We start from the raw sequence: 27,254 nt of genomic DNA on the forward strand, positions 1-27,254 counted from the left end.
TATGTTGCATACAAGAGACTCATCTTAGACATAGGGACACAAAGAAACTGAAAGTGAAAGGATGGAAAAAAATATTTCATGCAAGCTACAGCCAAAAGAAAGCAGGTGTAGCAATATTAATCTCAGATAAAATAGACTTCAAATGCAGGGATGTTTTGAGAGACAAAGAAGGCCACTACATACTAATAAAAGGGGCAATTCAGCAAGAAGAAATAACAATCGTAAATGTCTATGCACCCAATCAAGGTGCCACAAAATACATGAGAGAAACACTGGCAAAACTAAAGGAAGCAATTGATGTTTCCACAATAATTGTGGGAGACTTCAACACATCACTCTCTCCTATAGATAGATCAACCAGACAGAAGACCAATAAGGAAATTGAAAACCTAAACAATCTGATAAATGAATTAGATTTAACAGACATATACAGGACATTACATCCCAAATCACCAGGATACACATACTTTTCTAGTGCTCATGGAACTTTCTCCAGAATAGATCATATGCTGGGACATAAAACAAGCCTCAATAAATTTAAAAAGATTGAAATTATTCAAAGCACATTCTCTGACCACAATGGAATACAATTAGAAGTCAATAACCATCAGAGACTTAGAAAATTCACAAATACCTGGAGGTTAAACAACACACTCCTAAACAATCAGTGGGTTAAAGAAGAAATAGCAAGAGAAATTGCTAAATATATAGAGACGAACGAAAATGAGAACACAACATACCAAAACCTATGGGATGCAGCAAAAGCAGTGCTAAGGGGGAAATTTATAGCACTAAACGCATATATTAAAAAGGAAGAAAGAGCCAAAATCAAAGAACTAATGGATCAACTGAAGAAGCTAGAAAATGAACAGCAAACCAATCCTAAACCAAGTACAAGAAAAGAAATAACAAGGATTAAAGCAGAAATAAATGACATAGAGAACAAAAAAACAATAGAGAGGATAAATATCACCAAAAGTTGGTTCTTTGAGAAGATCAACAAGATTGACAAGCCCCTAGCTAGACTGACAAAATCAAAAAGAGAGAAGACCCATATAAACAAAATAATGAATGAAAAAGGTGACATAACTGCAGATCCTGAAGAAATTAAAAAAATTATAAGAGGATATTATGAACAACTGTATGGCAATAAACTGGACAATGTAGAAGAAATGGAAAATTTCCTGGAAACATATGAACAACCTAGACTGACCAGAGAAGAAATAGAAGAACTCAACCAACCCATCACAAGCAAAGAGATCCAATCAGTCATCAAAAATCTTCCCACAAATAAATGCCCAGGGCCAGATGGCTTCACAGGGGAATTCTACCAAACTTTCCAGAAAGAACTGACACCAATCTTACTCAAACTCTTTCAAAACATTGAAGAAAATGGAACACTACCTGACTCATTTTATGAAGCTAACATCAATCTAATACCAAAACCAGGCAAAGATGCTACAAAAAAGGAAAACTACCGGCCAATCTCCCTAATGAATATAGATGCAAAAATCCTCAACAAAATACTTGCAATTCGAATCCAAAGACACATTAAAAAAATCATGCACCATGACCAAGTGGGGTTCATTCCAGGCATGCAAGGATGGTTCAACATAAGAAAAACAATCAATGTATTACAACACATTAAAAACTCGAAAGGGAAAAATCAATTGATCATCTCAATAGATGCTGAAAAAGCATTTGACAAAATCCAACATCCGTTTTTGATAAAAACACTTCAAAGGTAGGAATTGAAGGAAACTTCCTCAACATGATAAAGAGCATATATGAAAAACCCACAGCCAGCATAGTACTCAATGGTGAGAGACTGAAAGCCTTCCCTCTAAGATCAGGAACAAGACAAGGATGCCCGCTGTCACCACTGTTATTCAACATTGTGCTGGAAGTGCTAGCCAGGGCAATCCGGCAAGACAAAGAAATAAAGGCATCCAAATTGGAAAAGAAGAAGTAAAACTGTCATTGTTTGCAGATGATATGATCTTATATCTAGAAAACCCTGAGAAATCGACGATACAGCTACTAGAGCTAATAAACAAATTTAGCAAAGTAGCGGGATACAAGATTAATGCACATAAGTCAGTAATGTTTCTATATGCTAGAAATGAACAAACTGAAGAGACACTCAAGAAAAAGATACCATTTTCAATAGCAACTAAAGAAATCAAGTACCTAGGAATAAACTTAACCAAAGATGTAAAAGACCTATACAAAGAAAACTACATAACTCTACTAAAAGAAATAGAAGGGGACCTTAAAAGATGGAAAAATATTCCATGTTCATGGATAGGAAGGCTAAATGTCATTAAGATGTCAATTCTACCCAAACTCATCTACAGATTCAATGCAATCCTAATCAAAATTCCAACAACCTACTTTGCAGACTTGGAAAAGCTAGTTATCAAATTTATTTGGAAAGGGAAGATGCTTCGAATTGCTAAAGACACTCTAAAAAAGAAAAACGAAGTGGGAGGACTTACACTCCCTGACTTTGAAGCTTATTATAAAGCCACAGTTACCAAAACAGCATGGTACTGGCACAAAGATAGACATGTAGATCAATGGAATCGAATTGAGAATTCAGAGATAGACCCTCAGATCTATGGCCGACTGATCTTTGATAAGGCCCCCAAAGTCACTGAACTGAGCCATAATGGTCTTTTCAACAAATGGGGCTGGGAGAGTTGGATATCCATATCCAAAAGAATGAAAGAGGACCCCTACCTCACCCCCTACACAAAAATTAACTCAAAATGGACCAAAGATCTCAATATAAAAGAAAGTACCATAAAGCTCCTAGAAGATAATGTAGGAAAACATCTTCAAGACCTTGTATTAGGCGGCCACTTCCTAGACTTTACACCCAAAGCGCAAGCAACAAAAGAGAAAATAGGTAAATGGGAACTCCTCAAGCTTAGAAGTTTCTGCACCTCTAAAGAATTTCTCAAAAAGGTAAAGAGGCAGCCAACTCAATGGGAAAAAATTTTTGGAAACCATGTATCTGACAAAAGACTGATATCTTGCATATACAAAGAAATCCTACAACTCAATGACAATAGTACAGACAGCCCAATTATAAAATGGGCAAAAGATATGAAAAGACAGTTCTCTGAAGAGGAAATACAAATGGCCAAGAAACACATGAAAAAATGTTCAGCTTCACTAGCTATTAGAGAGATGCAAATTAAAACCACAATGAGATACCATCTAACACCGGTTAGAATGGCTGCCATTAAACAAACAGGAAACTACAAATGCTGGAGGGGATGTGGAGAAATTGGAACTCTTATTCACTGTTTGTGGGACTGTATAATGGTTCAGCCACTCTGGAAGTCAGTCTGGCAGTTCCTTAGAAAACTAGATATAGAGCTACCATTTGATCCAGCGATTGCACTTCTCGGTATATACCCGGAAGATCGGAAAGCAGTGACACGAACAGATATCTGCACGCCAATGTTCATAGCAGCATTATTCACAATTGCCAAGAGATGGAAACAACTCAAATGTCCTTCAACAGATGAGTGGATAAATAAAATGTGGTATATACACACAATGGAATACTACACGTCAGTAAGAAGGAACGATCTCGTGAAACATATGACAACATGGATGAACCTTGAAGACATAATGCTGAGTGAAATAAGCCAGGCACAAAAAGAGAAATATTATATGCTACCACTAATGTGAACTTTCAAAAATGTAAAACAAATGGTTTATAATGTAGAATGTAGGGGAACTAGCAGTAGAGAGTAATTAAGGAAGGGGGAACAATAATCCAAGAAGAACAGATAAGCTTTTTAACGTTCTGGGGATGCCCAGAAATGACTATGGTCTGTTAATTTCTGATGGATATAGTAGGAACAAGTTCACAGAAAGGTTGCTATATTATGTAACTTTCTTGGGGTAAAGTAGGAACATGTTGGAAGTTAAGCAGTTATCTTAGGTTAGTTGTCTTTTTCTTACTCCCTTGTTATGGTCTCTTTGAAATGTTCTTTTATTGTATGTTTGTTTTCTTTTTAACTTTTTTTTTCATACAGTTGATTTAAAAAAGAAGGGAAAGTTAAAAAAAAAAAAAAAGAAAGAAAGAAAAACAAGGAAAAAAAAATGATGTAGTGCCCCCTTGAGGAGCCTGTGGAGAATGCAGGGGTATTCGCCTACCCCACCTCCATGGTTGGTAACATGACCACAGACATAGGGGACTGGTGGTTTGATGGGTTGAGCCCTCTACCATAAGTTTTACCCTTGGGAAGACGGTTGCTGCAAAGGAGAGGCTAGGGCTCCCTATATTTGTGCCTAAGAGTCTCCTCCTGAATGCCTCTTTGTTGCCCAGATGTGGCCCTCTCTCTCTGGCTAAGCCAACTTGAAAGGTGAAATCACTGCCCTCCCCCCTACGTGGGATCAGACACCCAGGGGAGTGAATCTCCCTGGCAACGTGGAATATGACTCCCGGGGAGGAATGTAGACCCGGCATCGTGGGATGGAGAACATCTTCTTGACCAAAAGGGGGATGTGAAAGGAAATGAAAAAAGCTTCAGTGGCAGAGAGATTACAAAACGAGCCGAGAGGTCACTCTGGTGGGCACTCTTACGCACACTTTAGACAACCCTTTTTAGGTTCTAAAGAATTGGGGTAGCTGGTGGTGGATACCTGAAACTATCAAACTACAACCCAGAACCCATGAATCTCGAAGACAGATGTATAAAAATGTAGCTTATGAGGGGTGACAATGGGATTGGGAAAGCCATAAGGACCACACTCCACTTTGTCTAGTTTATGGATGGATGAGTAGAAAAACAGGGGAAGGAAACAAACAGACAAAGGTACCCAGTGTTCTTTTTTTACTTCAATTGCTCTTTTTCACTGTAATTATTATTCTTGTTATTTTTGTGTGTGTGCTAATGAAGGTGTCAGGGATTGATTTAGGTGATGAATGTACAACTATGTAATGGTACTGTAAACAATCGAAAGTACGATTTGTTTTGTATGACTGCGTGGTATGTGAATATATCTCAATAAAATGATTAAAAAAAAAGAAAATAGTGATAATATTGATGGGAGAATTATGAAAACAAAATAGGTTGAATTTGATCTGTAAAGAGAATAAAAAGGAGCACATTTAGGACAAAAACACAAGTATAGAACTATGGCAAGAGAATGGAAAATCTGGGTAAAATTCTAGAAGAAAAATCATTGTGGCATTCTTGAGCAAAGTTGCTTTTCTGTGTAGGCCTTGTGGATTAGTCATTGTGGATTTTAGTATTGTGCTTATACAGGAGTGGTGTTGAAAATTTCAAGCTGGGGTTGTTAATCTCAGATCCAAAATTTAAGTGGTTGATTTTCAGGATTTCTGTAAATCTTCTGCAATTTTGTGGAAAACAATATAGTTGTGTGTTGGATATGTGTGTGAATACATGTGATATTACTGGAGAGAGGATGCCTCACTTTTATCACATCCTCAGAGAGGTCTAAGTTACATTAAAGTGTACTAGGACTGTTTGTTGTAAAGCTTGAGAAATCTTGAAGGTGGTGAGGTTACAATTTTTGGTGAACTGGAAGACCAATTCTGGCGACTTATACAATGAATATATTTAGACAACAGACAACTAACATAGCTCTCTGTTAATGAAATTTTATTTGAGTGAGATCATCATAATAATTTCCTGTAGAAATGATGAAAATAGAGCAGCTTGAAGAGAAGAAAATTCATAAGCTAAGTAAGCATTATGCCCTTAACAAAGCTTATGATTTGCATATTTCCTATTCCTTGATTAAGAACACTTTTGCAACTAACCTTTTAAAGGCCTCCTTTACTTCTTTGTTTCTAAGTGTGTATATAAGGGGGTTCATCATGGGTGCAATGATTCTGTAGAATAGAGAAACCATCTTTCCCCTATCCTTGGAGTTGGGTGATGGTGGTTGCAAGTACATGGAGATAGCCGTGCCATAAAAAAGTGACACTACAATTAGGTGGGAGCCACATGTCCTAAATGCCTTTTGTCTACCTTCAGCTGATTGAATTCTAAACAGTGCTTGAGCAATAAAAGCATATGATATAAGGATGAGTGTCAGGGGTATTAGATGGAATAGCACACTTACAAAGAATAGTTCAGCCTCATTTGCTGCTGTGTCAACACATGACAACTTGAGCAGAGCAGGAACTTCACAGAGAAAGTGATCTACCATGTAAGGGCCACACAGTGGTAGCTGGAGAGTCAGAGTAGACAACCAAACTGAGTTGCTGAAGCCAGTCATCCAGGATGCAGCTGCCAACTGGAAGCAGAGCCTATGGTGCATGACAACTGAGTAATGGAGAGGCCGACAAATAGCTACAAACCTATCAAAGGACATGACAGCCAGAAGAACACATTCAGTGGCCCCTAAGGCCAGGAACATGAAAAGTTGAGCCACACAGCCACCATAACTAATTACTTTCCTAGTACTGCATAAATTTACCAGCATTTGTGGAACAGTGCTTGTGGTGTAGCAAAGATCTAGGAGTGACAGATTGGCAAGAAAGAAATACATGGGGGTATGGAGTTTGGAGTCCAGACGTGACACTAGAATAATGGTCAGATTGCCAAAAATGGTCACAATGTAAGAAATGAGAAAGACCACAAAGAGTGGAAACTCCAGCCATGGTCGATCTGAGAAACCTAACAAGATGAACTCCTGTGGGTTGGTCTCATTTACCGAACTCATAATCAGTGTTTCAACACTTGCTTTCCTGAAACATAAAAATTCAGGAATTCGATTAACACTTGTTTATTGACTATTTCAATTGCTTACAATCATTTTGCTACCTGTTTGAATACATTTACAGAGCGGATATTGCTTGTAACATGAAAATTATAAAGCCTCTACATTTCAAAAGTGAAAGCCAAAATGTAAAAAGTAAAATTAAAAATGTTAATTTCTGATTTAAGCAGCTTTCATAGAATTCATTCTTTGATTCTTATTTGGGTAATCTTTTGCTCTACTTTCCCTAGATAGCTTTTATTAGGAGGATTCAGTCATAATTCCTACCATATTACTTTTCATTCTAATTTTTCCTCAATACTGAGATTGTCTTATCACCTGAATCAATAAATATTGTTTAGACCACCCCCAAAAACTATGTAGTTTGGTTCTAGTAAGCTATCAGACACATTTCAAAGGAACATCTTTTGCTTTCTAGCATAGAATCAGAATAAAAACATATTAATAGCATAGAATTTGGAGCCAGGAAGATCTGGATTCCAGTTTATGACCATGTAAGTCATTAGTTATAACACCTTTGGGATGTTTCTTATCATCTTTGAGCTTCAGCTCCCTCATTTATAAAATTAGGATAACAGTGCCTACCTGGTTGGTCATAGTGTTGTAAGGTGTGGATGAAACAAGTCATAATGATCTAATTTCTCTAAGGTGTTCAGAGATGAATTACTTATGATTTTTAAAACTCTAAATTTTCTAGGGTTACCAATGGATATGATCCTGGTAGTCAGTAAAACAGCTTGCCACTCCCTCCACAACTCCAAAACCATTAACCTGAAAATAGAGGGAACAGCAAGTATCTGATGTGAAGTATAAATGTGATCTTGAAAGTAAATTGCCTGGCATTGTGCCACATAGAAATGTCAATGAAAGTATCATAAAGATGCAGGAGTGGTGTGTTTTTCAGGGCAGAGGCTGTTTAGAGTCCTAAATTTTCTGGAGTCAAAGCCATTAGCTGAAAATATATCCTACCCACAGTCTTCTACCTTACTAGAACTACCCCCAATTATTTTATTATTATTTATTGGGGTAGGAATGTGAATTTAATGACAGAAACATAATTTTTGAATTATTATTCAATGTGTATTTAAATTTTTTCCCACTTATTCTTCAGCTCTCAGTACAGATTGGCAGGGAAGGTCCTCATATGTCCGGCGCTCTCTCCGCCCCGCCTCGAGTCCTCGGTCGGCCGGCGATGGGGACCAGAGAGATAAGGGGAGAGAGGGTGCGGACAATGTCTTACCCGACGCACTCGTGATCACTCTGGACTCGCAGCAGTGAAGCATGTAGGCTTTTAATGGAACTAGGCAATCATCCTCCTTACAGGTTCCGCCCAGGGCAAGACGCCTCGGGGGAGAACAACCTCGATGCGGCCGTCAGGTACGGCTCCTTGTGGGCTGTCTCCCCGAGCTTTGCCCGGGAACTTTCTTATAAACCTTGCGTGTATCCAATGGGCTAACGCCACGCACACAAGCATGATTGGTGAATACAGCGGGTGGTTACATACATCAGAAGGCGGAAGCAGGATGTGGGCGCCATCTTGGCACCACTCGATGGGCGGGGGGACTTTGGAGCAGGTTTACAGCGCATGCGCTATGCCCGTCCCGGGAGACGGCTCTCCACATCTCCCCCTTTATTATTTATATCGACCCAGTGTCCCCAGTGATGAGTGTGCTCCCGTGAACCCAGATGGCTCACAATTTGTTCCGGTGCTTTGGGGAGTCTGGACTAGGTCTCAGCCATTTAGCGGCGGAGCCTCTAGCACCGACCAGAATGCTCACCTCATATGGAGACAGGAGAGTCCGTGAGCTGGAAACAACATGACTCTCCCTGCAGTGCTTTGCCTTGCAACTGGGGGACAAAGGCGGGGGCAGGGATAGCATTAACCAGAGTCGGAGGCGTCACTATGCATTGGCTAGAGTCAAGTCTGGCCACAACTATGACTCTGCCTTAGGGACCTACCTGAGACAAAAATTATGACTGCTGGCGTCGCCCGTTATACCCGGGACATAGCTGCGCGCTTAGCTACAAACCTCGCTCCCGAGTGCCCCGCCCGAGGCGGCCAGGATGGGGTATGGCCATCAGAATGGTCGCTGTTGGGGGTATCAAAGGTGGAGGACATAGCCATCATAGTGGTAACACGGTACTGCCGCGCTTGAAACAGGCGTTCTAGCAAAGATTTAACAATGACTAATCCCACCAATGGTCCCACCATCAAGAGAATCCAATTAGTCAAATTGGGCCAAGAGAACCAAGAGGTGACTTGGTCCCACAGATTTTTTACAGTCTCGCCCAGTGTGGAAAGGTCGAAACTAACAGGCTTCAATTTCCTAATGTTCTCAAGTCCCTGAAGGTCGGATTTCACTTGGTCGGAGAGATTGGTGAAGTTGGGGAGATAAGTGTCCTTGAGCCACTCGGCGACATCTTGCTGCTCCTCTGTCAAGTTCACCCTAACCGGGGTGACACAAAGCCTCCCGAATAACCATCGGGTATCACACGTCTGCTGGAGAACTCTCCAGAGTCCATCTATTTCTAGTCCAAGTTCATCTATCTCCGCTAGGAGTTTCTGAATGGCCTGGAAATTTAAGTTCAGCATCTGATTGTGGCGGCGTAGCACGTCTCGGGTAAGGTATGCCTCTTGGACGCCTAGACTTAGAGAAGGGGATATTGTTAAGTGAAACAACTTGAGAAACAGGGCCAACCCAGTCGGTTGCCTTGACGGGGAGCCAGACATAACTTGGGCGATACACTAGGATAGCGGGGGCGGCGAGGCATCCGGGTCTTTGGAACGGTTGCAGACTGTAGGAGCAAACCCCGGAAGGAAAAGGCACCTTTGAGTCTCATTTTTACTCAAGATCCCTTCACAAGACTGGCGGCTCTTCCCTGTAACGTTAAGAAATTCAAGCAAGACTCCCTTACTTAACTCGCCATTACCAGTTTCACAAGTAGCATTCGCCGCAACTGTGGTGTTGACAACCTTGACAGAGAGGTTAGCAAAAGAGAGGATCAGTGTGTCATTGGTGAGGGGGAAGGACTCGTTGAAGCTTGTGGAGGAAATATTTCTGTCAGAAGGCAGGTGGTGGAGACCTAGAGACAGGGTACGAGTGAAAAAACACAGGAGAGGCGGGAGACCCAGCAGAGAATGGGGCCAGGGTCGGGGGATGATGCCACAGGCCCCAAAGACCACTCTCCTGCGCTACCACAGTTCCACTAAAAAAAGAAAAAGGCAGATTAGAAGGATTGCTATAGGAGAGCAAAGAACAGAGTTACCGATCCTCTTTTTGGGCAACCGCGGGGTGGTCAGTCCTACTATTATCGTCTTGTCGGTCGTCGCCATCATCAGCAGGGTCGGAGGCTTGGTCTAATGGTTCAGGTTGTATATTCGTTGGCGTTTCTGACAGCTGTTCCTTGGCTTCTTCAGGTGATGTCACGGTTCTCACCAGTCTTTCCGGAACCCACACTGGTTGACGTCCTGGTTCCTGGGGAAAAACACAAACAGAGCCTCTGGCCCAGCTGAGCACCGGGTCAGGGCCTTTGTGGCAACGGCCACACGGCCTGGTTACTGCACCTGGTTCGCCAAACCGTTGAGTGGCAGGGGGCTGACGTCTATTGGGACAATCTCTCTTAAAGTGCCCTGATTGGCCACAGCCATAGCACCCGTTAGACTTTGCCCCTAAGGTTCTCGGGCTTTTTGTAGCCACCTGTAGGGAGCTAGCTAGCATGGCAGCTAGACCTTCATTAGTTAAAGGGCTGCCAGTATCTCTACAGAGCCTGACCCACTCTGTCAAATTTTTTGCTCTGTTTTGTGCCAGGATAACTTTGCACTCCTTGTTGCACTGCTCAAAAATCATTTGCTTAACCACAGTCTCTGCTACTCCTGGATCTGAGAAGATTCTCTCAGCTGCGGTTTGCATCCTGGCTACAAAATCCGCAAATGGTTCTGTGGGGCCTTGGTGTATATTGCTGAGTGAGGCCTGAGCCTCTCCCTTACCTGTTAGCTTTTTCCAGGCACCCACAAAACAGCGGAAGATCTGGGCGTAGACCTCTTGTGGGAAACCCGTTTGGTTCTGGGCATGGGCGCCTCTCCCCAACAGCATGTCAGCATTCCACCCGCCACGTCTCCCCGCCGCATTCCTTGCGGCCTGCTCTTCAGCTAACTCCTCAAACCATGCTTTCCAATCTATGAATCGGCCTGACGGCAAGCAAGCACGGGCTAGCTGAAAAATATCTGCGGGTGTATGATTTAGAGCAGAGAGGTTCTCGATCATGTTCAAGGTATAAGGGGCATTGGGGCCATACTGATGGACGGCCTGCCTCAATTCCCTCAATAGTTTGTAATCATATGATTCGTGCTGATTGCCACCTTGGGGATTGATAATAACCGGGTACATTTCTGAGACTGGCTGCGGCTCAAGTGGCTGGTAGCCACCCAGCATGCCAAAAGGTGTGAAAGGGTTCCATCTCCAGAAATGTCTCCCACCACTACCTAATGGCAAAGGGTCCTGAGGGCCTGTGTACTCGGGCGGGGGGTACGGCAAAGGTTGCCCCTCCCCTGACCGGCCCATCGGGGTTTCCGGGTCTGGCAGCAAAGGATAATTACATTTACTGGGCATGGCCACTAGAGGGAGCTCTCGGCGAGGTCCTTTGGTGGGACCGCCCAAGGCGTCAGTTGGGAGCTGGGGTGTCCCTGGGGGTGCAGCGGTAGACATTGGCGGGGCGGAAGGCCGCACGGGTGTGGCGGGAGGCTCCTCCCACTCAAGTAGCGGGGATGCTTCCGCCTCCTCGTCGGTATCGCTATCTGACTCTGAGTCAGAGTCACTGGACTCCGGCGGTTTGCCCTTATAGGAGCCGTCCGCTGACGAAACTGACTGGGTTTCTTGGAGCGCGCACCGTGCTTCTTGCAAGGCAGAGGACGGGCTTAGGCCGGCAGCCGATTCTAGTTCAAGGACCCGCACGGACGGTCTCCCATATGGGTACTAGAATCGGGTCCATACACACGCCCGTCTGGCGCGCTCGGTCTATGTCGCGACCGAGCTTCATCCAAGAGGGTAGGCTAAGGCTGCCGGTGCAGGCAAACCAAGGGGCAAAAGTATCAACATCATCAAGAAAACGCTGAAGGGAGCTTTTCCTGACCGAGATACCCCGTTGTTTCAAAAGGTTCTTTAAGGGAGCTAAGAGAGGTGAACTTCCGGACTGCCCCATGATTGCAGTCGGCACTATACTTCAGTCACTCGGAGAGCTCTTCCGAGTCCCCCGGGGTCACCTGAAAACCCACGGGCCCTAACTATCATGTAATAAGACGCACTCACCTTCTCGCGTTGATCAGGCGCGGGAAGTCCGCCGTAAGCTCGATGCGCAGCGCTGCTCTCCTCACAGAGGGACCGTCGAGAGCGAGGCAGGAGGAGGAGCGTTCCCCGTACGGGCCACCACTTGTCCGGCGCCGCCCCGCCCCGCCTCGAGTCCTCGGTCGGCCGGCGATGGGGACCAGAGAGATAAGGGGAGAGAGGGTGCGGACAACGTCTTACCCGGAGCACTTGTGATCACTCAGGACTCGCGGTGGTAAAGCAGATAAACTTTTAATGGGACTAGGCAATCATCATCTTTACAGGTTCCACCCGGGGCGAGACACCTCGGGGGAGAACAACCTCGATGCGGCCGTCAGGTACGGCTCCTTGTGGGCTGTCTCCCCGAGCTTTGCCCGGGAACTTTCTTATAAACCTTGCGTGTATCCAATGGGCTAACGCCACGCACACAAGCATGATTGGTGAATACAGCGGGTGGTTACATACATCAGAAGGCGGAAGCAGGATGTGGGCGCCATCTTGGCACCACTCGATGGGCGGGGGGACTTTGGAGCAGGTTTACAGCGCATGCGCTATGCCCGTCCCGGGAGACGGCTCTCCACATCTCCCCCTTTATTATTTATATCGACCCAGTGTCCCCAGTGATGAGTGTGCTCCCGTGAACCCAGATGGCTCACAATTTGTTCCGGTGCTTTGGGGAGTCTGGACTAGGTCTCAGCCATTTAGCGGCGGAGCCTCTAGCACCGACCAGAATGCTCACCTCATATGGAGACAGGAGAGTCCGTGAGCTGGAAACAACATGACTCTCCCTGCAGTGCTTTGCCTTGCAACTGGGGGACAAAGGCGGGGGCAGGGATAGCATTAACCAGAGTCGGAGGCGTCACTATGCATTGGCTAGAGTCAAGTCTGGCCACAACTATGACTCTGCCTTAGGGACCTACCTGAGACAAAAATTATGACTGCTGGCGTCGCCCGTTATACCCGGGACATAGCTGCGCGCTTAGCTACAAACCTCGCTCCCGAGTGCCCCGCCCGAGGCGGCCAGGATGGGGTATGGCCATCAGAATGGTCGCTGTTGGGGGTATCAAAGGTGGAGGACATAGCCATCATAGTGGTAACACGGTACTGCCGCGCTTGAAACAGGCGTTCTAGCAAAGATTTAACAATGACTAATCCCACCAATGGTCCCACCATCAAGAGAATCCAATTAGTCAAATTGGGCCAAGAGAACCAAGAGGTGACTTGGTCCCACAGATTTTTTACAGTCTCGCCCAGTGTGGAAAGGTCGAAACTAACAGGCTTCAATTCCCTAATGTTCTCAAGTCCCTGAAGGCCGGAGGCTTGGTCCAATGGCCCAGGCCGTATATTCGTTGGCGTTTCTGACAGCTGCTCCCCGGCCTCCCCAGGTGATGCCACGGTTCCCACCAGTCTTTCCGGAACCCACACCGGTTGACGTCCTGGTTCCTGGGGAAAAACACAAACAGAGCCTCCGGCCCAGCCGAGCACCGGGTCAGGGCCTTTCCACTGTGACGTGGAGGGAGCGATATGGCCCTTAACAGTCTCCCATATAAGGACTAGAATCGGGTCCAAACAGACACCCGTTTGGCGCGCTCGGTCTATATCACGACCAAGTTTCATCCAAGAGGGCAGATTAAGGCTGCCAGAACAAGGAAACCAGGGGGCAAAAGTGGCCACATCATCAAGAAATCGCTGGAGAGAACTTCTCTTAATTGAGATACCCCGCTGTTTCAAAAGGGTCTTTAAGGGGGTTAATAGGGGTGAACTCCCAGACTGCCCCATGCTTGCAGTCGGCACTATCTCTTAATCACTCGGAGAGCTCTTCCGAGTCCCCGGGGCTACCTGAACGCCCACGGGCCCTAGTCCTCGCACGAAAAAAGGGGGTGCTTACCTTCTCGCGGTGATCAGTCGCGGAGGTCAAACCACGGATCCCGGGAGCACGTCTCCGTCGGGTCGAGGGGAACGCGAATGAGTTCCCCGTACGGGCCACCACTTGTCCGGCGCTCTCTCCGCCCCGCCTCGAGTCCTCGGTCGGCCGGCGATGGGGACCAGAGAGACAGGGGGAGAGAGGGTGCGGACAATGTCTTACCCGACGCACTCGTGATCACTCTGGACTCGCAGCAGTGAAGCATGTAGGCTTTTAATGGAACTAGGCAATCATCCTCCTTACAGGTTCCGCCCGGGGCAAGACGCCTCGGGGGAGAACAACCTCGATGCGGCCGTCAGGTACGGCTCCTTGTGGGCTGTCTCCCCGAGCTTTGCCCGGGAACTTTCTTATAAACCTTGCGTGTATCCAATGGGCTAACGCCACGCACACAAGCATGATTGGTGAATACAGCGGGTGGTTACATACATCAGAAGGCGGAAGCAGGATGTGGGCGCCATCTTGGCACCACTCGATGGGCGGGGGGACTTTGGAGCAGGTTTACAGCGCATGCGCTATGCCCGTCCCGGGAGACGGCTCTCCACACTCATAGAGTCAGGATCTAGAATATAATATAGGTTACCAGAGGACAGAGAGGGGATGGAGAGTGGGAAGTTAAGGCTTAAAATGTACAGGCTTCCTATATGGAATGGTGGAAAATTTTGGTAAGGATGGTGGTGATGGTAGCACAACATTATGAATATAATTAACAGCACTGAAATATATATCTGAATATAATTAAAAGGGGGAATATTAGATTATATATATGGTAACAGAATAAAGATTTTTTAAAAATCCATGGAACTACACAACACAAACAGTAACTCTAAGTTAAACTATGGACTATAGTTCATAGTACAGTTATAAAAATGTGCTATCATCAATTGTAACAAATGTTCTACACCAATTCAAGGTGTTAATAATAGGGTGGTATATGGGAATCCTGTATTTTATACATGATTGTTCTGTAAACCCATGACTTCTTTAATAAAAAAATAAAATTCCTCTTGCTATACAGCTGTCAATAAAAATGACATGAGATATAAATATAAATTCAGATATAGTTATGAATATGTAAAGATATTCAAATGTATCTTCAAGGGGAAAAAGAAAGTTTCTGAAAATTTAGCATGCTTCCATGTGTTTACAAAAGGGAATATAATCTATATCAGTACTCAAATATTTATAAGAATTACCTGAAAGCATGCAGAAGTGTTAAGAGTAGTTACCTCTGGGATATGGGGATGGGAAGGAAGTAAATCAGACTTTAATATTTAACTTTACCCCTGTTTGTTCTAATTTTTAATGTGAGGATTATAATGCTTATTATTATTATGTAATATATAATAACTTTAGAAACCTGCCCCACTCACTTATACTCTACATTTTACCATGAAGATCAGCATTTAATACCATAAAAAAGCCTTATAAAACTTTAGCCTTATATCTCTTAATTGATCCTTAAAACTGAGTCTTAATAAGAATCTGCATGTATTTCTAACAATTGGAATACGAGAATATTGGGCATCTCACTGGTAAATGAAAAAAAAGTTGCCACTGATTATAGGAATTCTGAAAAGCAGGATAAATGGCTTCGGTATTGACAGAGTTCACATACTGAGTGGCTCAAGTGTTGAACAGATTCCCTCAAGTCCATATAATTGGGATGAACATATGTTCCAGTTTACCCAGGACTCCCAAGTTTACTCCTGCTTTCCTGACATAGTTACTAACAGAAGCCCTTCCATTCTCAGAAGTGTTCCTGTTTGGATGATAAGTTATAAGGTCACCCTAACTGTAATATTAAACAGTGAGACAATTTTTGAATTATTGCTTAGAAGGTATCTCATCATTGAGGATATCACATGTGTTTGTTCCTCTCTCCTGGGCCAATGGCCTTTCAATCGCCAGCCCTCATCTGGCATTTCTCCCCTACAACTCAGCCAAAAGACTGCCTCCCCAGGGAGCCCTCTCTGTTGAAGATTGCAGAAGAGGAATTTAATTTCTTTCTAACTGACCCTCTCACACTGAGTTTCAGTAACTACAAAAGTAATACAATGCATTGGCTTGTGTGTACTGTTACAGGATATGCCCCTCCATGGCCCACAGCAGTGAGGATATGAGGAAGGGGATAAAAGTATCCTCATTGGAGAAGACAGGAGGGGATAACAATGATGGGGCCAAAAAGCAATACAGGAGAACAAAAGTACTGGGGAGATTGCAGTGCACCTAATTCTCATATTCTGCTTTGCTCACTTTGGAACAAAATTTCCCCCATCTTTCAAATACCTAGTAACCTCAAAATATATCCATTTAGAAAAGAGAACTTTTGATTAAAATGTTGAAACATAATTTTGCATTTCAGAAAATTCAAGTAATTTGAAAATTTTAAGTGTTATTCTTATCACTAATATTAGTGTGGAAGGATTTGTTAACAATTCAAGCAAACCAGGAAGCCCTTATCTGTATCTCTGAAATCATAGCAGATAAGCTAACTGATTACTTACCCATTAACACCTGTTCCAATGGCTCCCAGTCATGGCTGAGAGCTCAAAAGGTGACATAATCTGGTCCTCTGCTCCCGAGTTGAATTCCTTTGCAGCATCTCCAGAAAACATTATTCTCATTTTAAGTAACAAGCATTGCCTTGATCAACATAGGTACATATTTTAACAATGTGAGACAGGAAACATAGCAACTGAGTTATAGCAGCACGTAAAGAAAAGGGAGTATTTTAAAAAGTAGCAGTTGAAAGCTTTAGAATATTTATCTATATATGTAACTTAAAATATTTTCATTTATATTGCCTAGATAAATACAAACTATCATCACATTTTGCCTATAAATTGGTTGACAAAACATCCATCAGCTGCATACTGGATTTTCTCACTCCATGGCTGAGATTCAAGGATTCAGAATGATGAAGTTCAACAAAGTCCTGGAAACTTCTTTTTAAGTAGTTACTGTAAAAGAGCACTGAGATAAGAAAGATGATAAGAGCTGTAGTCCCCATCCTGTTGCTAGGACCCTGCACAACTGAGAAAGTTAATCAATAGTTTGGGAAAGCAGTTTAATCTTCTGTAACATTGACTGGTTTTCTGTTTTCCACTCAACATACAAAATTGTTTCCTTCTGATTATCATGCCTCTATGACTGTATAGAAAACTTTAAAATACAACACTGAATGCCTATCTTCCTGCTGGAGTATAAAGATAAATAATAGAATCAATTTATTCATACAACATTGCAATTTGGCTTAGGAAATAAAGAGGGGGGTTGTAATATATTTTTCCATTTGGCAGAAGACTAATTTTTTAGGCAGAAACTTGCATATAATGACTAAGAAAGGTTAAGCTATTTTTCCAGGTTAGTACACAGCAGACTGAAGATTAGAACCCAAAACTGCTCTGCTGTAAAGTTTTAGTTTCCAGTAGAGATAAAAAATACATGCAAAGTTGTACTATATACAAATAAATGGAAAAAAGAAACTGAGGCTGTCAATTATTTTAAGTGGATATGAATGATAAAATAATCCATAAGTGCTCAGAACACTTAAATTTCAGTTTGTTTTATATAATAATTTTCAGAAAACTGTTCTACATACCTCCATTTTAAGCATTACAAACAGGAGGGTTTGAGTCTGTCTGGGTTTGTCCAAGAAGCTCTGAATTCAAATAAGACAAATTAGAAACTGGCAGATTCAACAAACTTTTCATAAGCTATTCAATTGTAAAACCAATCCAGTGAAGTTTTTCAACTTCCCCTTGTTTCACAATTTAAGTAACAAATTATAAGATCTTCCTTTAGGACTATCTCAAAAATTTGAGAATAAGGGAACACAGTATTGCAGTGACCAGAATGTGTCTTTCTGGCATCACATTGCAAAGATTAAGGTTATCAACTGCTATTTTCCAAATTCTTCTTGCCAAATTTGCAAAATAAATAAGACGACTATGGAACTTTCTTTATTAATGATGGTGTGTGTGCTCTGGCCTACAGGGGAAGATAATTCTCACCGTGATTTGTGGTAAATGACCATGATATCCAATGAGAATACAGAGGGAGAAAATCTGTATGAAGTGACATTTCATGTCTAGCTTAGGTTTACTCAGAAATACCCTCTCTCTTGAGACTGGCTTCTCAACTTGTTCCAAGAAAAAAAGGAATAATAGGGACTAAAATACCACATTAAATAAAGTTTGAATTTTGTGTTATTAAACGAGGAGTTAATTTCTTTTTGTAAGCCACTAAGTAAGTTTTATAAAACCACACAGAAAAGAAAACTGTCCCTTTGCTCTGAAATTCTAACTTGGGTCAATTTTTATACTGTAAAATAGACTTCCATTTAATTTACCTTAGAAATATTTTTATTATCTTGGTTTACATAAAGCAATTTTTTTTCTATCTTTTCTTTCATAGATTTTTACATTTCTAGTCTTAGTTAAGAAATTCTTCCTCAGTTCAAAGTGAATATGTAGTTTCCTGGATTTTTTGGGAAGATTTCAAAAATGATTCATGTTTTCTAATATATCTTCTATCCAGGATTTATATTTATATGGTCTAATAGGTAGTTGCATACCTTTTCCCAGATTAGTTGACCTGGGAAAATATGTTTATTATTAAGAAAAATGTTAGTATCTATAATATGAAAATAATCCATACAAAATCCAATATAAATATAAATAACATGATAGAAAAAATGCCAAATAAAATGGAAAACTCAGAATAGCAAATCTAATGTAAGATGGGTCTGGTAGTCAACAAAGATGGCAGCGTAAGATGCTCCACGGTTCTATTCCCCCACAAAATCATGGAACAACTGGGAAAAATGGACAGAGGCATCTTTCTCAAAGCTACAGAAAACAGTTAAAGAGTTTCAGCAATGTGGAAAGTGTCAAATCAAGAAAAAAAGCAATTTAAAACTGGTAGGAAGGCCCACAGCAGCCTTGCTGGTCTCTCCAAAACATCCTACCTGGCATGGTGTGGACCTGGTATATGTTCTCCTTGTGGCTCCTGGTCCTGTTCTGTGGGGAACAGAGTAACCCATATGAGCATACTAGAGAGCCTGTATGTCTCTGCCAGTCTTCTGGTGGAAACATTAAGGAATGAACCAGGATACTTATCTCTTATTTGCTGCCTCAGAACTTGCCACCACCACCCCCCCCCCCAGAAGAAGCTTGTGGACTGCTAAATAAATGTTAGAAACAATCAAGTCAAAGCACCCAGGGCAGAGGATTACCAGATTGGAGAGGTATAATAGAGCTTCCAGGAAGGGGGAAAGCCTATTCCATAGGTAGAAGAAGGGGCATTCATGTCCCTGTAAATGGGGAAATTCCTAAGGCCACAAAAGTATGTCCAGGAAAAGACACATGCTCAGTAAATACCAGAGAGGACCCAGTAAATTTACCTAAGGCTGGTTTACAAGTTTGTATGTATTATGTCCCCCAGAAAAGGCCATGTTCTTTGATACAATCATGTGGGAGCAGAGATATTAGTGGAGATTAAGTTGGAACATTTGGATTAGGTTGTTACCATGGAAATGCACCCCACCCAACTGTGGTAATGACTCTAATTGGATAGTTTCCATGGAGGTGTGGCCCCACCCATTCAGCATGGGCCTTGATTAGTTCACTGGAGCACTATATAAGCTCAGACAGAAGGAGTGAGCTTGCCACAGCCAAGAGGGACACTTTGAAGAATGTATGGAAGGTGAGAGAGTAGCGGAAGGTGAGAGAGTAGCTGCAGTTGAGAGACAGTTTGAAGATGGCCATTGAAAGAAGACCCTTCTCCAGAGAAGCTAAGAGAGGATGCCCTAAGAGCATCTGAAAGTGACATTTTGAAGAAGAGCTGCAGCCTAGAGAGGAGCATCCTGGGAGAAAGCCATTTTGAACCCAGAACTTGGAGCAGATGCCAGCCATGTGCCTTCCCAGCTAACAGGTTTTCCAGACGCCATTGGCCATCCTCCAGTTAAGGTACCCAATTGTTGATGTATTACCTTGGACATTTTATGGCCTTAAGACTGTAATTGTGTAACCAAATAAACCCCCTTTATAAAAGCCAATTCATTTCTGGTATTTTGCATTCTGGCAGCATTAGCAAACTAGAACAGCTGGCATTCTTGATGGGCAGGCTAAACTCTGAAAGAGAGTACCAGCCAACACAGAGCCAAACTGCCAGGTCTATGAAAGGTGCATTTATTTATTTATTTATTTATTTATTTATTTATGCATTGGTTTGTTTCATTTCTTAGCTCCTGCACTCAAGGAAATATCTGCCATATCATTATCTCTATTCAAGCAGACAGCTCAGGGGTTAAGTTCCAGAGTTACCACATTAAAATATTAAAATGTACAGTGTGCAACAAGATTACAAGAAAACAAAGAAACAGAAAATGGTGACCCATCCAAATGAACAAGATAAAATGAGAGAAAGCGTCAATGAAGAACACCAGATTTGGAAATACCAAAGACTTTTAAAAAATGATCTTAAATATGCTCAAAGAGATAAAAGAAAACACAGAGAAAGAACAAAAGAGTATCAGGAAAATGATATATAAATAAAACAAAAATCTCAATAAAGGCATAGAAATTATGAAAAGGAGCTAAATATAAATCCTGGAATTGAAAACCACAATAACTGAAATTGAAATAAAAAATTCCCTAGAGGGGAGCTGGCAGAAGAAATGATCAGTGAAGTTGAAGATAAGACTATTGACATTATTCAGGCTGAGGATCAGAAAGATAAAAGAATAAAGAAAAGTGAACAAAGCCTAAGAGACCTGTGGGACAACATCAGATATTCCAATATACATGTTACCAGAGCCCAGAATAAGAAGAAAGAGAGAAAGGGAGAGAAGGAATATTCAAATAAATAATGGCAGAAAACTTTCCAAATTTAATGAAAGACATGAGTATACATATTCAAGAAGCCCAATGGCTAAAAAGCCCAAACAGGATACACATGAAGAGATCTAGGCCCAGACATATTATAATAGAACTGTCATATGCCAAAGACAAAGAGAGAATTCTGAAAGCTGTAAGAATAAAGCAATGTGTCATGTAAAAGAGAACCCCAATAAGATTAAGTGCCAATTTCTAATCAGAAATCATGGAGGCAAAAAGACAGAATGATGAAATATTTAAAGTGCTGAAAGAAAATAATGCCAATCAAGAATTTTATATCCAGTGAGAATTTCTGTCAAAAATGAGAGAGATTAAGACAATCTGTGATAAACAAAAGCTGAGGGAGTTCATCATGACTATATTTGCCCTAAATAATGCTAAAGAAAGTTCTTAAGGTTGAAAGGAAAGGATACTAGGGAGAAGATTAAAGTGGCACAGAGAAATAATGATCTTGGTAAAGGTAAACACATGGAAATTATAAATGCCAGTACTATTGTATTTTATTTTTGGTATGTGCCACTTTTTACAACTTACAGGTTAAAATGCAAATGCATATAGAGTAATGATAAATCTATGGTTTGAACATGTAATATATAAAGATATAATTAGTAACCAGTACAAAAAAAAAATGGTTGGTGGATGGAGGGGTATAGAAACATAGTTTGTGTACATTATTGAAGTAAAATTGTTAACAAATCAAACAAGACTGATAAGATTCAGGATGTTGAATTGAAGCCCCATGATAACCAAAAGAAAATAATTTAAAAATATACACAGAAGGAAATTGGAAGGGACTCAAAATGATTCACTACAAAAGGTCAAATTAATACAAAAATAGGCAGTAAATGAAGAATTGAGGGACATAAAGGTATAAGACTTACAAAGACCAAGTAATAAAATGGCAGAAGGAAGACCTGTATTATCAGTAGTTACTTTAAATTTAAATGGATTAAATTCTCCAGCCAAAAGGCAGAGATGGGCAAAATGGATTAAAAAAAAATACAACCCAATGATATAGTGTTTACAAAAGACTCACCTTAAATTCAAAAATACAAGTAGTCTGAAAGTGAAAAGATGGGAAAAAGAAATACTCCATGCAAATAACCAAAAGAGAGCTGAGGTAACTATACTAATATCAGATAAAATACACTTTAAGTCTAAAACTGTTATATGAGACAATGAAGGATATCATATACTAATAAAAGATTCAACTCAGTAAGAAAGTATAAAAATGATATATATGTACCTAAGAGCAGAGCTTCAAACTATATGGAGCAAATATTGAAGGATTTGAAGGGAGAAATAGATGGTTCTATATTAACTGTAGGAGACGTCAATATACCTCTTTCAATAAGGGGTAGAAAATCTAGACAGAAGACAAAAAGGAAAAAGAAGACTTTAGTGATACTCTAGACCAATTATCAGACATTTATAAAACACATTGCAAAAAAAAAAAACAAAAACAAAAAACAAAACAAACAAACAAAAAAAACACATTGCCCAACAACAGTAGAATATACATTCTTCTCTAGTGCACATGGGTCATTCGCTAGGAGAAACAATATGCTAGGTCACAAAATGTCTCAATACATTTTAAAAATATTGAAATCATACAGTGTATCTTCTGTGACCATGAAGGAGTGGAGCCAGATATTAACAATAGAGGAATAACTGGAAATACACAAATGAGTGGAAATTAAACAACACACTCTTTAAACAACCAATGGGTCGAAGAAATCACTAGGGAAACTAGGAAGTATCTTGAGGCAAATGAAGACAAAACACAACATGCCAAAACTTATGGGATGCAGCAAAGACAATGCTAAGAAGGAAATTTATAGCTCTAAATGCTTACATTAAAAAGGAAGAAAGATCTCAAATCAGATACCTAATCTCACACCTGGAAAGGAATTAACTAGGAGGAGTTTATGAAAGCATTTACCATGCAAAGAAGGTTTTGCAAATCTTCCTCCAAGAAATTGTTTATCCATGATCTGTTGCCCTCCAAGAGGCTTCTTTCTACATTCTCTTGAGTCTTTAAGCTAATCTTTACTCTTACAGAAGGCAATAGTGGCATGAGAAGGGACTCATGGTGTGTTAAGAGAATTTTACTAAGTTAAGAGTTATACCTGCCTGACACCCTGGTGAAGCCATGAAATGTACTGATTAAGGGTGTTGCTTTGTAATTGTTGGTGCAAGGTGTTTTAGGAAGGTTTGTACACCTTGCTAGGATTGTTTATTGATATGAGTGAGATTTATGATTTACACCTGGTCTCTGAAATCTCTGGAGGACTGTGGTGTTGCATCAGCTTGTGAAACAAGATACACTTCAGTAACCAGCAGGGTATAAGAAGCCCCTTCTAAGACTCCATTTTGGGCTTCTTGTTTCTGAGATGTTTCAAGCACAGGTCAGTGGTTTCTGATCTGAGACAGAAAGTGCATCTGTACAGCTCTTACAGAGAGAAAACAGTTGGAGCTCACTTCTGGCATCTCTGAATCTCTTGCCCTGAAGCAATCTTTAATTGTGATGCATATCCGTACTTTGATGCTGTTGTTACTTTGTATCCTTTTTCTGCAATAAACTAGATTCTTAAGCATGGTCATTTTGTATCCCATGAGTACTCTTTAGCAATGGCACCCTAACTGCCAATATTAGTGCACGTGGTATTGGTTTTAAAACAGAAAAATATTTTCAGAATGGGCTTAACAAAGGAAGGCTTCTCAGAGAAGTAAATTTTCAACCAAATGTTTAACAGGCAATGCTTATTCAACTCATACCTAATAGCCAGAGAGTACTTGCCATATACCTGACAATTTACCGTGTATTTTCACATAAATAAGAGAATAGTGAGAGCAAAAGAGAGTTAGGAAATGTGGGAAAGAACATGCTAGCTGAAATGATAAACAAATGCTAAGATAAAGAAAATAGGCAGTCAATAGTTGTCTTAATTCAAAGACAGAAAGATTAAAATGCAGCAGTAGGCCCCAAATAAGCATGCCATCATATACTACTTTCAGGTATTCAAGTAGCAGTATATTTATTCCATTGCTTTAACATTCTGAAGTGTTAATAATAAAATTTCAATTTCTTCTTCCTGCTTTACAGTGAAAAGAAAAGTAATCAGAAAAGCATTTGCACAAGCTCACACTCACAGTTACTTTGCCCACCAGCATCCGTGCCATATACTTTGTCTTCCCACTTAATACTATGAATGTTGTGCTCCTATTTAAAGTCAAACTTTCTCCTCATGAACTGAATCATATTCCTTTTCATCTACTCAAAATCATTACTGTTACCGTTTTCTTATCTCTTTCTGCTTTATCATTTTACTGCTGGCTCATTCCTTCACTTTCTGTATAAATATGCTATAATTTCTCTCATCTCAAAAAAATATACATTCTCTTTTGATCTTCTGCCCCTCTACCATGCTCTTTCTCTACTACTCTTTGTAGTAAACCTCCACATAAGATTTTATTTTATTCACTGCCACCATTTCAGATCCATCCTTTCTCTCTTATATATATTGCCATCAAGATTTTGCCCCACCATTCTACTGAAATAACTCTTTGCAAGTTCACCTGTGACACTCACATGACTAGATCTAATGGTTAATATTCAATCCTAATCTCACTTGACCTATTGACAGCATTTTAGATAGTTGCTCACTCCCTCCTTCTAGATACACTTTGTACTTCTCACTTCCAGGGAAACCCATGCCCTTGAACTTCTTCCAGTCACATTCTCTGGTTTCTCCTCCTCTTCCTGACCTAAATATTATGCTTGCTAGTCTATCTGCTGGGAGCACTCTTCCTCCAATATCTGCATTGATTGTTTCCTTTCTCCCTCATGTCTTTGCTTGAATATACTGTATAAGTATTTAAAATTGCAGCCCTTCCAAATCCCCTACCACCCTTCCTTGTTATACTTAACTTGATCACACTTATAACTATATTACTATCATAAGTTTTTCTTTGTCTATTTGCTATTTTCTCCACTAAAATACAAACTGAATGTATTAACTTTTTGTGTATTCTGTATCTGATGCATCCTAGTATCTAGAAGAGTCCCTGGCACATAGAAGATATTCAATACAAATTTGATGAATGAATGAATATGGATGAACTTAGACAAAATATAAAATAAGTGAAGGTTGTCTTTAGGGCCTTTGTACCATCAAGACAACAAGGAAAATGATCTGATAATCTGATTAATAAGCACTTATTGAGCTATCCTGTCATGGCTCTTAATTTAAAATTATAAAGAGTATAAACACATGTGAACTCACACATGTGAGTTATATATGTAATATTTATGTAATATATGTAATATTTGTAATATGGTATATATGTAATATTTATTTCTCTTGGAGGACGTAAACACCACAGTTAACAGATATGCTATTGTGCATAGTGGATGGGTTCCTGATGCTCATTGTTACCTAAAGCTCCATCTGCTTTGTCCATATAAAAGATCAATCTATAAAAATGGAACATGGATTAGTGATAGAAAGAATCTATAGAAGAATGAAATGTTTCTGCCTTCTTTTTTTTTTAAATCTTGGAGAGTATCCTTATATTCCCATAAGAAGGCAGAAAAATTAGAATATATGAAAAAAATTAGAATAAAGTACATCTTCCTACTTTATAAACTAAGTAAAAGATAAAGTTGGGCTGTGATTTTATTAAGACATAGTGACTTTTCTCCCTTGGGATCTGACACTCATTACTGCCTGTAACCTATAATAGTGATTCTAGATTTTTTTAGAGAGAAGTGTGATGGAACATAACTCCTTTGGGGGAAAAAAATGTTTTGAAGGAAATTAGTCAAGAATTCCATAGGAGCTTTCAAAACCAGCATAACTGTAAAGATTTATATTTTGTCTCTTGATGTTGGGCTCCCACTCAAAGATATTATTGATTCTAAAGTAATGTACATGTAAACAGTATAGAGATGAGATAAAAATGATTATAATCATTGTTCTATAGAGAATTATTCTGAAAAGGCTTTCATTTATTTACAAATGGATAGTATAATTTTATAGCAGTAGGACACATACTATTATGTAAGTTGTTTGTCAGTAGAGGAAATCAGAAATGCTAAGCCATGTGTCCCTCAATTATGTACACTGACTAAATTAATAATTCCTTTAACAACATCAACATGGCCCAGCATCACCTTTTACTTAGTTTGAATACAGAGTAAGTCAAATATATTCTAATTTTTCTGCTTTCTTATGGAAATAGCTGATTAATCCATAATCAAAACTAGACGAAGACCCAGGACTCTGAGGAAGATAGTGGGATAAGGAGAGGCTAAATTCATTTCTCCAGCAAAAACACCTAGAGAACAGGCAGAAACTATCCAAAGCACCTGTTCTCGGGCTCAGGAAACCAGGGAAAGACCACTGCAACATACAAAGAAGAACTGGATGAAGAAACAGGAAACTGTGTTGGATAAATTGCAACAGAGAAACAGTGATGATTGACTCAACTCAGCCACAGCTCCCAGTGCCTATCCTCCACCCTCAAGCCTGGCAGCTTTGGGTCAGCCTAGTTCCTGCCCAGCTTGTTGCTATAACTTGGAGAGTCAGAAAAGCGCTCCCCCTGGGAACAAAGGAGGACACAGCACAGTTCAGATCCAACTGTTGGCCATTGAAATTGATCCTCTGAGTCCTGCAGCCTTAGCATTTTCCAGACAGGAGCCTAGGGTGCCCACAGTGCCACTCACCACACAGACAAACTGAGGAGCGGGCTTCACTTAACCACAGCTTCCAGAGCCCATCCCCACCCTCTAGGCCAGAAGCTTCTAGTAGGCCTGGATATGGCTTGTTGGCTACTGTGGACTGGGAAAGTCAGGGAAGCCTTTCCACCCAGGAACAGAGGGAGACATGGTACAGTTCTGATCCAGCCATTGGTTAACAAAATTGGACCTGGGGATCCTGCAGCCCTTTTCCTTTCTGAATAACACCTGCAGTGCCACTGTGCTATTATTTCCACCTGCTCAGAAGCAGAGGAGACAAAGGGCTAAAAAATAACTTATCTTTTTAGGTTCATGGGGAATAGGTTGCCAAAGAGTGCCACCTGCTGGGAGTGCTATGAAAGTGCATTCTTGGGAGGCTGCTTTCCTGCCCCTCTTCCCAGGTCCTCTTAGAACGAGTCTGGACCCCCTGCATGGTATCCTAGCCCTGTTTTGGCTGTGAAATACTGATGAATCAAATGCCAAAGAAGAGCTTTAACACTGTGCCAGTTTGTATATATTATGTCCCCAAGAAAAAGCCATATTCTTAATGCAATCTTGTGGAAGCAGATGTGTTAGTGTTGATTAGATTGGAATCC

At 40.9% G+C, this 27,254-nt stretch overlaps 1 protein-coding gene across 1 annotated transcript; it reads right to left on the reverse strand.

Annotated features, from left to right (window-relative positions):
• Positions 1-5,775: 5,775 nt before the first annotated feature.
• Positions 5,776-6,717, reverse strand: LOC119539854 (olfactory receptor 2B6). The gene has a single exon (XM_037843686.1). It carries the CDS (start codon positions 6,715-6,717, stop codon positions 5,776-5,778), a length of 942 nt encoding a protein of 313 aa, XP_037699614.1.
• Positions 6,718-27,254: the final 20,537 nt, after the last annotated feature.

Source organism: Choloepus didactylus, chromosome 7, assembly GCF_015220235.1.
Source record: "Choloepus didactylus isolate mChoDid1 chromosome 7, mChoDid1.pri, whole genome shotgun sequence".
Classification (NCBI taxonomy): domain Eukaryota; kingdom Metazoa; phylum Chordata; class Mammalia; order Pilosa; family Megalonychidae; genus Choloepus; species Choloepus didactylus.

Excerpts from the sequence above, each read along its gene's own strand:
- LOC119539854 (XM_037843686.1), bottom strand. The coding sequence starts at position 6,717 with ATGAGTTCGGTAAATGAGACCAACCCACAGGAGTTCATCTTGTTAGGT.